At 35.1% G+C, this 15,355-nt stretch overlaps 1 protein-coding gene across 7 annotated transcripts in view; it reads right to left on the reverse strand.

Annotated features, from left to right (window-relative positions):
• SMARCA1 (SWI/SNF related, matrix associated, actin dependent regulator of chromatin, subfamily a, member 1) overlaps positions 1-15,355 on the reverse strand; it is a 68,901-nt gene that overhangs the window by 21,177 nt on the left and 32,369 nt on the right. For all 7 annotated transcript variants that reach the window (XM_043895636.1, XM_043895635.1, XM_043895630.1 and 4 more), the window contains 4 exons: positions 15,159-15,307; positions 13,577-13,696; positions 7,880-7,990; positions 7,509-7,622 (listed from right to left, as the gene is read on the reverse strand). In XM_043895636.1, coding sequence (XP_043751571.1) covers positions 7,509-7,622; positions 7,880-7,990; positions 13,577-13,696; positions 15,159-15,307 — 494 coding nt within the window. The remainder of the gene's footprint in view (positions 1-7,508; positions 7,623-7,879; positions 7,991-13,576; positions 13,697-15,158; positions 15,308-15,355) is intronic.

Here is a 15,355-nt window from a genome sequence, read left to right on the forward strand (position 1 = left end):
TATTTATAGCATTCCACTAAATACGGCAAGAACAGGATTGATGGTAAGCCTTCCACTGTTTGGAATGCACATCATAAATGACTCATCCTCCAGGGGTATCAAATAGTCACGGTTTTACTGTGATGTAATTATAAATGCATATTAGGGTATATCTCTCTAATCATTATACATATTTCATAGCGTTTCAACCACAGGATTGTAACTTAAATGTTTTAAAAAACTATTGTATCCAGTAGTTGTTTAAATATGAAACCTACTAACTGGGCATTAAAAAGAAATACTGAAGGACTTCCCTGATGGTCCAGTGGTTAAAACTCTGTGCTTCCAATGCAGAGGGCACAAGTTTGATCCCCGGTCAGGGAACTAAGATCCCACATGCATAGTGTGGCCAAAAGAAAACATCTTAAAGAAATACTGAAAAAACAGATTCATTTGTAATCATCAGTATGAGACAATCAAATTAGTAAGTACTGACTAAATGTCTATTTTATCCATAGCACTATGACAGGTGTTCACTAGAATATAAAAAGTAGCCAACATGGTCCTTGCCTACAAGGAGCTCACAACCTAGTTGTGGAATTCTGAGCTGTACTCTAAGAATTCTAAAGATCTGGGGAGATGGAAAAGAGAGGAAGAATATTCTAGGCTGAAGCAGTAAAGCAAAAACAGTGAAGGCAAAAACCAGAAGGAGCAAATATAGAGTTTATGTTGAGAAGGGATAAGAAACAAGGCCAGGTGGAGACGGAATTAGAAGGCCTTCTCAAACCACACAGTAGGCAACAGCAAGCCACTGGAGATTACAAGGGAGTAGTGTTATATCACCTGTAAACCTTGTGCTGGATGGACTGAAGTAGGGAAGCGACTAGAGGCAAGAGAACCAGCTAAACTAATCTAGAAATGAGGTATGATCACCTGACCTAGGATGATAGCAAATGGAAATGAAAAGGAAGCTGTAAATTAAAAATGAAGTGTAGTTCAGTGATATGCATGGTTTAACATAACTTTTTTCAGTAGCTAAATTCCACTGTTAGATTACCAGCACACCAGCAATTTCACTCTGAACTATCACAAAGACTTTTAGGAGAATGCTTACAACAGCTTTACTTACAAGAGCCAAAATCCAGAAAACAGTCCAGATGTCCGTCAACAAGAGACTAGATAAGCAAACTGTGCTATTTCCTTACAATGGAATAGTACTCGGCAGTAAAAAGGAATGAACCATTGATAATGAGACAACATGGATGAATCTCAAAAACATTAGGCTAAGTGAAAGAAGCCTTACAAATATTATATGATTCCATTTCTGTGAAACTCTAGAACAAAAAACCTGATCTACAGAGGAAAATAATATCAGAACAGTGAGTTTATCTGGGGAGTGGGTTTGGGAATTGACTGGAAAGATGCACTTTCTGGGGTGACAGTAATGTTCTACATTTTTGTAGAGACTTCAGTTATGTGGGCATACCATTTGTCAAAATTCATCAAATGATACACAAGATTTATATATTTCAATGTATATAAATTTTATCTTAAAAATCAAATAAATATTGAACTCTGGCTAATAATATGCATATTGAAGTGCTTTTGGGTGAAATATGTCTGCAACTTAGAAATGCATAAAAAATTAAGGATATTCATTTGATAGAAAGCTGGAGAAATGGTTAAATAGGTGATAAAGCAAATATAGTAAGATGTAAATTGGAGAATATATGTGGTGTTCACTGTATAATTATTTCAACATTTTTCTATATTTGAAATTTTTTCATAATAAAATGTTGAAAAAATTACAGACACAGCTTTAAAAGTTTAACAGACCCCTTAAATTGCTGGTGAAGTTACTTTGGCCTCAAATTTTAATTTTAATTGAGGAAAACCTATTTAATTTAAGATATTGCTCTACCAAATAGCTTCGAACTTTGCATACCCAAAAACCCTTACTTTAACAAAAAATTTCACAAATACCTCATTTTTATGATAGAAAATGAATAATACACCAACACAAAATAAACTGCTTATTCCTATGTAGATATTCCCCAATACTAAAAATTCATCCCTTGAATCTTAATAAAGGCAAAATCAGAATATTACATTATACCCATTAGATTTTAGGATCCACTGCTCCTATTTTTAATACAGCAAAACTTGAGAATGACATTTAATTTTACATTTACTATTTTAATTCTAAAAATTACTCAAAAATAGCTGTTAGAATTTTTTAATTAGAAATGACTCAAAATTCCTAAATTCCTGTCTCTCCTACAAATAATCTACTTCTTAATATTTATTATTTTTAAAAGGTATTCATTTTTCACCTCATGAGGTTTTATGAGCACTAAGCTTCCCTTGATCTCAAAGTGCTGTAAAAGAATTAAATAGACAAATTATAGGCCAATAGACCAAACAGATACCTAGATAGTATCTCAAGTACTCACATTGTATATATCTCACTGATGGTCCCCAGCAACACTTAACATACAAGAAGTTATCTTTCAAGAAAACAGCTCAATTATTATTAGATTTCTAGTCAGATTGCAAGGAATTTGTGATTAAGAGCTATGTTCCACGGAAAAGTGAAAAACTTTTAGGAGGGTCATGTTTCTTAGGAGTTTCAGCAAGCATTTCATAGAAATATGGAGTACAGAATTAAATGTGACAACACACAAAATGAAAGTAGTGACCTGAAATCAACTCACGTATTTTAGTTCTACCACAGCAAAACAGGTGGCCCACAACGACACATTACCAAAACTCACAAAGATCATAGAACTTCCTGCATTTGTCAAATGTTTACATCCACTTCTAAAGAATTTTTTTTTACTGAAGATATACGTTAGAATGTTCTACAGCCTTCTTCAGCTTCTACTACGGCAAAACTCTCACTGCAGGTCTTTAGACTTCATGGGACTTCAGGATAGTCTGGATTTTTAAAATTCTGCAATTGAAATTTCAATTCAGTCACCTTCTTCCAACACAAAGATTTTAGTGAACAAGTAATTAAAAGCATTAGGGGAACTCCTTTAAGTCACAAGAGCAATGAAGCTTCTGAATATGTCTAACTTGCAACAAGGTCAAAACTTAGACAGCAGGGAAAACAGGCACATGATACACAGCTCTCCACCAAGTGGTGACAGCAAAACAACTACTTCTCTCAGCTTCAAATAAAACAAAACTCTTCAATTCCAGATCTTATTATCAACAATACTGCTGTGACTTTGTCATGCCGAGTATAGAGTGGAAAAAACACAACAGGAAATAAAAATGCAAATAAGCAGGCCCTGGAGAAAAATGCTATTTACCAACTGCTTCAAGCCTACTGAGTCCCTCACTAGCTCCACCCCAAGTCACTACAGAACGTGACTGTGGGGACTCAAAATGGGCAAAATGGAACCATGCACCACAGTGACCCCAGCTTCACACAGAACCTCTAATCCCTGGGCTAACAATCATTTAGGCAAAAAGGGGGAGAGGAGTCCCTTTTTGAGAGCTTAACTATGTACAGAATATCAGGAAACTCAACACAACGGTCCCATTTATCTGAGAACAAACTATTGCTCCGTTCACTTTTGTGGCTCAGGTTGAGTTTTCTGGAGGTTTAGTAGGGGAAAAAAAAATCAATGCTAGATATCCTTGAGAAGATATGCCCAACACTTATCAATACCACATCGTCCTTAACAGGAAGCTTTTGCAGATGATTAACATGCCATGCTCATCTGTCCATACAGTCGGCCCTCTGTATCTGTGGGTTCTGCATCCGTGGATTCAAGCAACCTCAGATCAAAAAATATTCGGGGAAAAAAAATTCCAGAAAGTTCCAAAGAGCAAAATGTGAATTGGCTTTGGTTGCATGCAGGTAACTATTTACATAGCATTCACATTGTATTTATACCTATTTACATAGCAATTACATTGGATTAGGTATTGTAAGTAATACAGACATGATGTAAAATATATGGATGCATTTGCATAGGTTATATGCAAATCCTACGCCATTTTATATAAGAGACTTGAGCATCCACGGATTGTGGTACCTGTGGGGGCTTCTGGAACCAATGCCCCGCAGATACTGAGGGACAACTGTACTCAAACACAAGACCCACCCAATTAAAGCACCCACCTTAGCTCAGGTCTGTAGCCCCTGGTAAAGAATGGAAGAGACAAGGTTCAGAAAGAACCAACATCCAGGATATTTTCTTCTTTGTCTTGTAAATCCTCAGCTAAGTATGCATATGGAGGACCAAGGGAAGTCTTAAGACAATACAAAGGCAATCCGGGATGGGGCTGAGGAGAGCTTGGGACTAGGAGTGGAGTGCCAGGGGATCATTCTCCTTCCACCTCCAACCCACCACCACACTCCCAGCCACCTCCATCTTTTCATCTTCACAATGTGGCAGCTTCCTGGCTGGTTTCCCTGGAGAAACTCACCATTCTCTGTTGCAGCCAGAGCGGTTTTTAAAAATGTAAAGCTGATCATACTCTACCTCTTATAAGTGGTTTGACCTTGAGCAAATTACTCAGGGCAAATTACTCAACCTCTCTATGCCTCAGTTTCCCCAACTGTAAAATAGGTATGTAGATTCAGGGCTCTTCTGAGAAGGATGAGCTAATCATTTTAAACAACTGAGGAGAGTAAGCAACACAAGTAAGGACTAAATAAGCATCTGCTGTTGTTATTCCATCGCCCACCTACCCCTCTGCCTTAAAAAAACATCTCAAAGGCTTTCTTTTGCTCTAAAGTTTCACCTAATTAATATGACCTATAATTAATGTTCACTGCTCCACATGATCCAACTCAACCCACTCATAAATCATTCTCCTTCTCACCACTCCCTAGCAACACTGGCCTTCTTTCAGTTTCTAAAGGGACACTCTTCCTTTCTACAACACTTCTGTATCTGTGGCTCCCCAACCTAGTGATCCTCTTCCATACTTCACTTGGCTAATTCCTATGCATCTCTCTGATCTCAACTTAAATGCTGATCCTTAGAGACCACCTCCCTGACCTCCCAGTCCACATTAGATATCCATGTTATGCTCCCTCGTAGCACCCTTTATAAGCAATGAAACCAAATAAAGTCACTACTTTGTGCTTTCAGCATAATGTCTGTGTCCCCCATTAAAATGTAAGTACCATGTGTGAGGAACCCTGTTGTCTTATTCACCAGTTTATCCTCAGAGCTTGGCACAGAATCTGGCACAGGGGAGCACTCGATGAATATGTATCAAATGAAAAACAGCCCTCCTTTCACTCACACTCCCTTTCTTGTCACTTCTCTCCAGGAGGTGAAGAACAGAACACAGGAAGGTGCCATAGCATGGATTCCACGCCATCTTCCCTCTCATCACTCATCCCTTTCCTCTCTTCTCACATCTTCCTCCCTATCACCCTTTAAAAGTTGTACTTTCATTCCTCTCTCTTGTAAAGTTTCCTCTCTCCTCCATCTCCTTCCAGCTGGCCACTGCTCAACTGTTCATGTAAGACCCCCAACCCCTAACCAGAATTGCCTGTAGTGACAGTCACTGTTTACATTAAAACCAGAGCTGTGGTGAGAATGTGGTGGGCACTATATTATCACAGGAACAGAATTTCAGTATCTCCAAAGAAGGAGTATAACAGCTATATTAGCAGAGGTGATTTTTTTATTGCTGCTACTTGACTACCACTTGGCTCACCTCCCATGTCAAACCACTGTAAACACAGTCCTTATTTAGGGCTGCAGAAAGAAGCAGAGTTATGTCACATGCAGAAATAGCCCCGAATGTCTGAGTGGTAAGAGCATAGCATTTGAATGCTTAGGACCTGTGTTTGAGACCAGCACCTTTGGCGACTCTGTTAGCTACCTGACCTTGAACAAGTCATTTAACCTCTCCGAACTTGTTTCCTCACCTATTATATAGAGGTGAAAACAGCACCTGTCTCATAGCATTTCTTAGAAATCAAATGAAGTGGTAAAGCATTATTCAATTATAAGATGTTCTACACAGATATTTGGTTGATTACTAACTGAGGTCTAACATTTCAATTTGATTCTCCTTTCAAGTCTCACTAATAACAGTCAATAAAAGTAACAGAAAATAATGATCTAAAATGTTTAATAATCCCTAGTGGGATCATGTATATATATGCTTACCTCATGAAATCTTATTCACTACTTTATTAATTTTACTATTTTTATTTTACATTTTGAACCTATAATTTCCCTGTTTCTTCGAACGTATCGCTGTTTTCACTTTCTTTGAAGCTGGTTTTATACCTGATCTGATGTTCAACCGCGAGTACTTTACTCTTCTACAACTTCCTAAGAAGGATTTTATCCAGTCCTGTTGGTTAAATACATTCAAATTTAATCACATTTCCCTAACCAGATTATAACTAACCACTTTATTTATAAATGTTTACATTTATATTCACCCTAACTTTCTTGTTCCTATTTATATACACATTTCCACTTACATTCACCTTAAGTTTCTTATCCCTATTTAAATATATCTAAATTTTGGTACATAAACAGCAAGCAAAACTTTTTTGTTCTATTTCAAAAGACAGTGCTCCAACTCTGGACACATAGTAGAAACATTCCAGAGAGTCATTCAGTTCCAATATATGAACTAACTAAATATCTTATATATATTTATATATATATACCTATATGAAGCTCTTCTAGGCACATGACAGCTACTAATCAAAATGATTGGTCATAGTTCCACTTGTGATAAAGATTCACAATAAATTTTAAAACACAGCTTTCAATTCATAAAACAAAAATCTTCATAAAATTATATGAGTGTTAATATCTGCATAATTTTGTTCATACTATCAATTATTATACCGTTGGTCATCTCTTTCCATTCACTAGGAAGCCAATTTCAACATACAGAAATAGCCTGGAATGCTTAATCTCTCAATGTGATAGCTTTAGTATCACAAACTTTAAATTTCACTCACTATAAATAGGTTCCCATCTACCTATATAAGTAAGAAATTTGAATTCCAAAAGATCATTTTTAAATTCCACAATTCACTATCATATTTATCATTATTTTAACACCTAAGTGAACATAATCTATTAACCACCAACGGGGCTTCTATCAATCTATGAACAATCAACATGAAAATACTACTTCTTGGTCATTTTGAGGAAAACAATCAAAAATTTATCATCTACCATACATTAACTTCTATCTAAATACATACCTATTGCTTATTCTACATATTCTTTGAGCACTTGAACACTAGCATTATTAAAATAAAATGAATTTTTAATATTTTAAAATATTTTTGAAATAGTAGATAATTCTCCATTAATCTCATTTTGTGATGATCTCACTGCTGACTGGGTAGTTTGATGCTTTACTTATAGTAAAACCTTCTCTTTGATTTTAAAAACACCACTGTATTTATTTACTCTTAGGTTCTCTCACATTAAAATGGAACACTTTCTAGTCTAGCTTAATACATTACATTAGCTTAATACATTATATTATGCTAATCTAAAAAATTGAAAAATTACCTTATAGCCTATTGTCTTCCTATAATAAAGAATTTCCTTTTCAAGGAGCTCAAATAAACGTGGTGGGAAAAATTGAAAATCCTGAACATTTGGCTGTTTTGGAGGTCGTGGAGCCTGTGGGGGAAAAAATGCATTACACACATATTTGTTTTCAGTTCATGAAGTGAACTTATCTTTTATTATTTCTTTTATATGTAGAAAAATAAATACAATGGAATCCATTCATAAGGCTGGGGCATATCAAGTAGTTTTCTGTATTGTTATATTTTAGAGACTAAGATTTAGCACTAATATAAGTACATCTGAATCAGAGACCATGCCACAAGAGAATTCTGCTATAGGACGTGAAACCTGGCCTCATACTGCTTTACCTTTGGAACCTTCGGCTCACTAACACGTAAAGCCTCTCTGAAGTAGGCATCCACAGCGTAGTTGGCTTTGCGTTCTCGTTTGGGAGGTTCAATCCATTCCACCATTCCAAGCTGTACACAAAAACAAGAATGCAGAGCTTAATTACTCCAAATTGTTTTATAAATATCCAGTACATCAAGGCTGTAGAAGTGTGAGAAAACCAAAGCATTAGGAAGAATCAAAACTTGATTTGTAAAACTCTCACTGGAAGAGATACATGCACCCCAAAAGAATCTGAAAAAATAACTAAATTACTATGCTGTACACTTGAAACTAACACGATATTGTAAATCAACTGTACTTCAAAACAAAAAGTGTTTTTAAGTCACAGCTATACATCCCAAATTCCAAAACCTCGTTTTATATAGCAATTTTAGGTGCAAGGATGGTTTTATTTTTTTTTTTAAGTATGTGTGAAGCTTAGCTCTTCCTTATTAGTAATTGAGAAGAATTTGTACAATCTGGTTAATATTTTATGTCAAAACAAATAGTGACTTAATACTGGAGGAAGACTAACATTGGTTCTGGTAACTCTGTTAAGTGTATGAATTAGAAAACAGTTGAAAAGCATAAAATACTGAATATCAACATGACAGCCACATATCCCTTCAAATCAAGAGAAATTTTAAAATGAGACCTCTTGGTAAGGTAGTTGTGGGACAAGCCAGTGGAATCAGAAAGACTTGAATTTGAAACAGGTTCTGCCACTTTATCAACTGTATAACTTTGGAGAAATTATTTTTTCCATCTGTAAAATGGTAATAATAATAATACCTACCTGAGGATTACATGTGACCATATATGTGAAAGCATTAGGTAGACTGCCAAGAGCTAAATGTAAGCTATTATTAAACATCCAAAGTGGGGTGATTTAGTAGCATTTGGTAGACAATGATTTGGTAGCATTACAAAACTTTACCTTGATATCAGCTAGAAAAAGTTATTTAAAAGTCAATATACAAAAGTGACAAAATGAAGTTCTAGAGTCTGAGGTATGGTTTTCTAGCTCAGATATTTTTCTTGATTTCACACTACCTAGCCTAGTGCTTTTACATAAAACTGGCCACTAATCTACAATTAATGGTCCCACTCTATTTGACCACATCTACAGGCTGAGTTTTAAGAGTGGATAATACATTTTAAGTATTTTTTAAGCTAATAATTAACTAAGATGACTAGAATGGTTAGAAATCTACAAATTCTCAGTGTCTAAAGAAGTAAAGGATAAAGTCAAGTAAAATGGCGACATCCACATATGGAAACATCTGTGAGACAGAAAAAAATAGTTCTTTGTTAGACTAAATGTCTCTCTTAACTCTGTAAGTTCATAAGAGATGGATAGTATAATGTGAGTTTATGTAAAATGAGAAATACTCACAACAGTGAAATGAGTTGTTTTGTTTTTCCCCTCAGATGGGCTAATGTGAGATGACAGTAATGGAAAAGACATTTTTCAATAACCAATATTTTATTTGTCTCAATTGGGGTTAAAATAAATCAATAATAATGACTTTCTAAAAGTAATGTATCTGGCCACTTAACCTATACTTGTGTGAAGGTCTAGGTATTCAAATTTGAAACAAGTATTAAAGGCCAATTCCTGAACTTTCAAAAACAGAACAAATATGCTAAATTAGTTTTAGATAAGAGTACATTAATACAAACTTATTTAGGTCAATTTATTCAGAATCAATGTCAGACACTGTGACTTAATTCATCAAGTATGGTTATGAACTAATGCAACTAGTTCAGCAAATCTTATATGAAAATTTCCCTTACTGTGCAATTTCCATGATATGTATGAACAACATTCTTGCAAGTTTTCAATTCTTTTCAAAGGATAGAATGAACCTATTTTAAGAACCTATCTAAAAAATAAGGAAACACATAATAAAATATAATCTCAATTCAGAATATTCAGATAAATTCTGATTTAATCATTCAATTATAAAAGTATATAAAAAAGTATGTCATCATAATTGTTATTAAAATTTTTGTTATCTGCACATCATTATTTGCTTAGAAGCACAGGAAAATTTGTTATATTAGAAATGACAAATATTTTATTAAGCCTAATTTTTCCCTAAGAATGTAGATAAGATAGATGCACCAGTGATGGTTAGACTGTTCACTGTTTAATATTTTCTACTTTAAAAAACACTCTTAAAACCAATAAGCCCATAGGAATAACTGCAAAATTAATTTTTAAAAAGTCACATAATGAGATCTAAAAAGCATATTAGGAAGGCAGTTTCTACACTGTGCATGCAGGTTATCACCTCCATCTCATCAGAATAAACCATAAATGGTCTCAATTAAAGTTAGAGATGGAATAACCAGATAGATTTTGGTCAAGATACTAAAAACTAACCAGGAATAATGGTAGCAACAAAGCATTATCACCATACTAGTTGCAATGCAAATTAAAATGACTCACCTCTCATTTTTCAATAAAATCAATACCCAAGAATAAGCTTTTTTTATTTTAAAAATTCATTCTGCCAGTTAAAAAATATAACAGCTTTATAGAACAATTTGAGTAACAAAATAAAAATGACAGAATTGTATTATAACTGAAAAAATATTCTTAAGTCCATGCTGATATAAATAAATGAGTATATAAATAAATGGGGAGAAGGGACAGCTTTTCCTTACAGAAAAATCCCAATTAACAAATATAGATGGAATGAAGGAAATACAAAATTACCATTAGGTAAATGCCCCAATAACTACTGTAGGCAAACTCCACCAAGAGATGCCAAAATCAGTGTGTAAAAGTTTGAGGAGTAGCTCCCCCCACCAAAATATTTATCAATTACAAAGGGAAAATTGGTAACTCTACAGTGGAAAAATCCAGCAGGTGCCACCTCAACAAAGTGACTAAGATTAATGTCCCCAGTAACACAACATAGTGACATCATGTTCCCTGGCATGATGTACTGAGAAAGACAGAACATCCCTTCCAAGGCATTCTTGTCAAAAATGCATAATCTCAATCAAATCATGAAAAAAAAAAACAAAAACCCAAAGTGAAAGACAAACTACAAGACAGCAGAAAAATGCTGTTGAAAAGTGTCAAGGTCATGAAAAACAAAGAAAGACTGAGAACTATCACAGATTAGAAGAGACCAAGGAGACACAGCAATGAAATGCAATGTGAAGACAATGAGAAGATAAGCCACAGACTGAGAGAAAGTGTTTGCAAAAGACCTATCTGACTACCAGCCAATGTTTCATGTAAACTCTGAGAAGAAATAAATCTTGTCTTATTAAAAAAAAAAAAGACAGCTGATAAAAGACTGTTATCCGAAATATATAAAGAACTCTTAAAACTCAATAATAAGAAAATACCCAATCTGATTTTTAAATGGGCAAAAGATCTGAACAGACACCTCCCTAATGAAATACACAGATGGCAAATAAGCAAGTGAAAATATGTTCCACATCATTCATCAGTGAAATACAAATTAAAACAAAGACATACTACTACACTGCATGCTTGCTCAGTCGTGTCCCAAGTATCGAACCCACATCTCCTGCACTGGCAGGCAGATTCTTCACCACTGTGCCACCTGGGAAGCCCCAATCACTGCCAATGAGAATGTAAACAGTATGACCATTTTGGAAGACAGGTTGTCAGTTTCTTACAAAATTAAATATTCTTACCATACAATCGGGGCTTCCCTGGTGGCTCAGTTGGTAAAGAAACTACCTGCAGTGCAGGAGACCTGGGTTCTATCCCTGGGTCGGGAAGATCCCCTGGAAAAGGAAATGGTGACCCACTCCAGTATTCTTGCCTGGGAAATCCCATGGGCAGAGGAGCCTGGTAGGCTACAGTCCACGGGGTCACAAGAGTCAGACTTGACTTAGCAACTAGACCACCACCACTACCATAGAATCCAACAGCCGTGCTCCTTGGGATTTACCCAAAAGAGTTGAAAATCTATATCCCCACAAAAACCTGCACATGAATGTTTATGGCAGCTTTTATTCATAATACCAAAACTTGGAAGCAATCAAGATGTCCTTCAGTAGATAAATGCATAAATAAACTGTAGTACGTCAGAGATGGATCTCAGCACTACAAAGAAATGAGCCATCAAGCCATGAAAAGACACAAAGGAACTTTAAATGCATATTACTAAGTGAAAGAAGCCAAGCAGAAAAGGCTACATATTGTATGATTCCAACAATATAATATTCTGGAAAGGGCAAAACTATGGCAATAGTACAAAGATCAATTGTTGTCAGGGGCTGAGGGGAAGGTGGGATTACTAGGCAGCACACGGAGGGTTTTTAGGGCAATGAAACCATCCTGGATGATATTATAATGGTGGATATCAATCATTTATAAATTTATCCAAATCCATAGACTGTACAATTCCAAAAGTGAACCCCAATGCAAATGATGGCCTTTGCATGATAATGATACGTCAATGTAGGTTCAACAGATGTTCAATGAGATGTTGATAGTGTAGGAAGCTCTTGGAGGGGGGCAGATAGAATATGGGAACTCTTTGTATTTTCCACTCCTTTTTGCTATGAACCTAAAACTGCTCTTAAAAATAAAACTGTTTTTAGAAACTGCAAAGTGGTATCCTGGATTGTAAACCCTGGAACAGGGAAAGGATACTAGGGTACTGGGGGAAAAGGTTAACTTTCTATAGTTGATCACTGTAATATGATTAGGTAAATTGTTAACATGGGAAGCTGAGTGAAGGATACATGTGAACTCTGTACTATTTTTTGCAATAAAGTCTAAAGCCATTTCAATATTAAAAGTTTTAAAAATTACAGCCATAATTTCAGTTTAAACAGAGAAAATAAACAAAATTCCCATTTTTTCAAGGGAACTTTGTGGCCCATGAAGTATATTACAAGGCATTATTTTATGAGACCACCTGTAACAAAGTCCTTCCAGCATTTAACCAACTATATGTCAACAATAAATTATTACTAATGTAATTAATACTAAATACTGCACATTTTGTTCTAATTACTCTAAAATGTAATTACTACAACCTCCATTTGATTGGTGAAAACACTGATTAGCTTAAGTCACTTGATTATGGTTACCAAAGGGGAAAGGGGAGGAGGGATAAATCAGGAGTTTGGGATTCACATATACACACTACTATATATAAAATAGATAACCAACAAGGGCCTACTGTACAGCACAGGGAACTATACTCAATATTTTGTAATGACCTATATAAGGGAAAGGACTCTGAAAAAAAAATATGTGCACATATAACTGAATTGCTTTGCTGTATACCTGAAACTAACACAACATTGTAAATCAACTATACTTCAACTGAAAAAAATTTTTAAGTCACTTAATTAGTAATAGAGTTATGATTTCAGCTTCAGAATCCAGGAACTCAACCACAATCCTATACTACTTCTCAAAAACGAAAGTAGTGGTACAGTAATAGCAGCAACAGCAAAAATGATAATGATGATAGTGGTAATAATAATAACAATAAACAACCAGAATATATTAAACATAGCCCATGGGTAAGATCATTTTGACCTACGTAACTCTCACTCTATAGAAGAGTATTGTAACAGGTAAATGCCAGTGTTTTGTTAAATATTTAATTGTTATGGGAAGAAATGCTAATCTGAGAATCTAACGGTTGACAGTAAAAAGTTACCTTCTGTTTTTCTCTATAATCTTCTCCTTCAAACTTGTACAAACTTTGTTCAACGTCCATTCTAAAATTTCTCAGAGAAGACTCTCCCATTTTCTGCAAGCGTTCATTCATCTCTGCAGTCTAAAGTTGAATGCATTGAAATCAGAAAATTATCACTGAATTACTTATAAAAATCTGTGACTTCTCTGTCTTTTTAAAGGCAATTATTGATATGAAATATAAAATCTGTTCATTTACAAGGTAATAATGCAATGCTAACATCAAACTTGAATATAAATTTAATTTACCCCAAGTATTTTAAATATTTCAATGGTTCTTCTTAAGTGCTCTCACTAAGGCTTTCTCTAAAATCTTTCATCATTGAAAATATAGCCCTATTATAATTTCTGCTGCATAATTTTAATGGGACACATGGCAATGCTAAAACAAAGGCAAACTTGGACTAAACAACACATCTGCACACTAATATGAAACATAGTAATACAAGATTGCTCAAAATCCAACATATAACCTCAGATACCTGAAAAGGTGCACAATATCAATAATTGCCAGGGAAATGCAAGTCAAAGCCACAAGGAGATATCATCTCACACCTGCTAGAATAGCTATTATCAAAAAGACAAGAAATAGCAAGTGTTGGTGAGGATGTGGAAAAAGAGGAACCCTTGTGCACTATTGGTACTGGTACAGCCACCAAGGAAAACAGTATGAAGTTTGCTCTAAAAATTAAAGATAGAGCTACCATTGATCCAGCAATTCTAAATTCCACTTCAGGGTATTTATTTGAAGGAAATGAACTCATTAATTCGAAAAGATACCTTTACCCCCATGTTTGTTGCAGCACTATTTACAATAGCCAAGACAGAAATACAACGTAAATGTCCATCGATGGATGAATAGATAAAGAAAATGTAGTGTATATGAATACAATGGAATATTATTCAGCTGTTAAAGAGAAGGAAATCCTGCCATTAGAGACAGGGTGGATGGACCTTGAGGCTATTATGCTAAATGAAATAAGTCAGAGACGGAATGGAGAAGGACATGGCGACCCACTCCAGTATTCTTGCCTAGGGAATTCCGTGGACAGAGGAGCCTGGTGGACTGTTTCAGTCGTGTCCGACTATGTCCAACCCTATGGACAGCAGCTCACCAGGCTCCTCTGTCCACGGAATTCTCTAGGCAAGAATACCGGAGTGGGTTGCCATTTCCTTCTCCAAGATAATTTCTAATCCCATGCAAAAAGAAAGGTCATAAAATGCAGTCCTGATAGAAGTGATTAAACAAAAAATTTACTTGGCTCTTAAGTACAGTAAATGCCAATATTATAAGTATGAGGTATAAGGTCACTTGATTTTAAACTCTGGCTCTTAGTCTTTCTCACCAAAAATTAAACTAAAAATATAAAAAATACTAAATTATCCCTAGATATAAATCTACAAATTCTTACAGAGGACATGTAACATGTTCTCTGAAACATGCATTTGAAACATGCATTTGCAACAATGCAATACAATAACTATGCTGAAGTATGTCGATTTAAAGCTATCAATCCGGAAAACAAAAAGCCATTTTAACCTACCTTCTTTTCCCCTCTTTCTAGAAGAGTTGTAATGTCTTCATCTGTCAGCTCACTTTCTTTAGAAGCAAAAACATGGGTGGCTCCATGACGTATCATTTGCAACATTTCCTCTTTTGCCATCTTGTTAGACTGTTGGTCAATGAGTCTTCCTAATAATAAAAATAAAAATTGTATATATTCAATGATATTTCAGAGAA

Source organism: Cervus elaphus, chromosome X (genome assembly GCF_910594005.1).
Source record: "Cervus elaphus chromosome X, mCerEla1.1, whole genome shotgun sequence".
Classification (NCBI taxonomy): domain Eukaryota; kingdom Metazoa; phylum Chordata; class Mammalia; order Artiodactyla; family Cervidae; genus Cervus; species Cervus elaphus.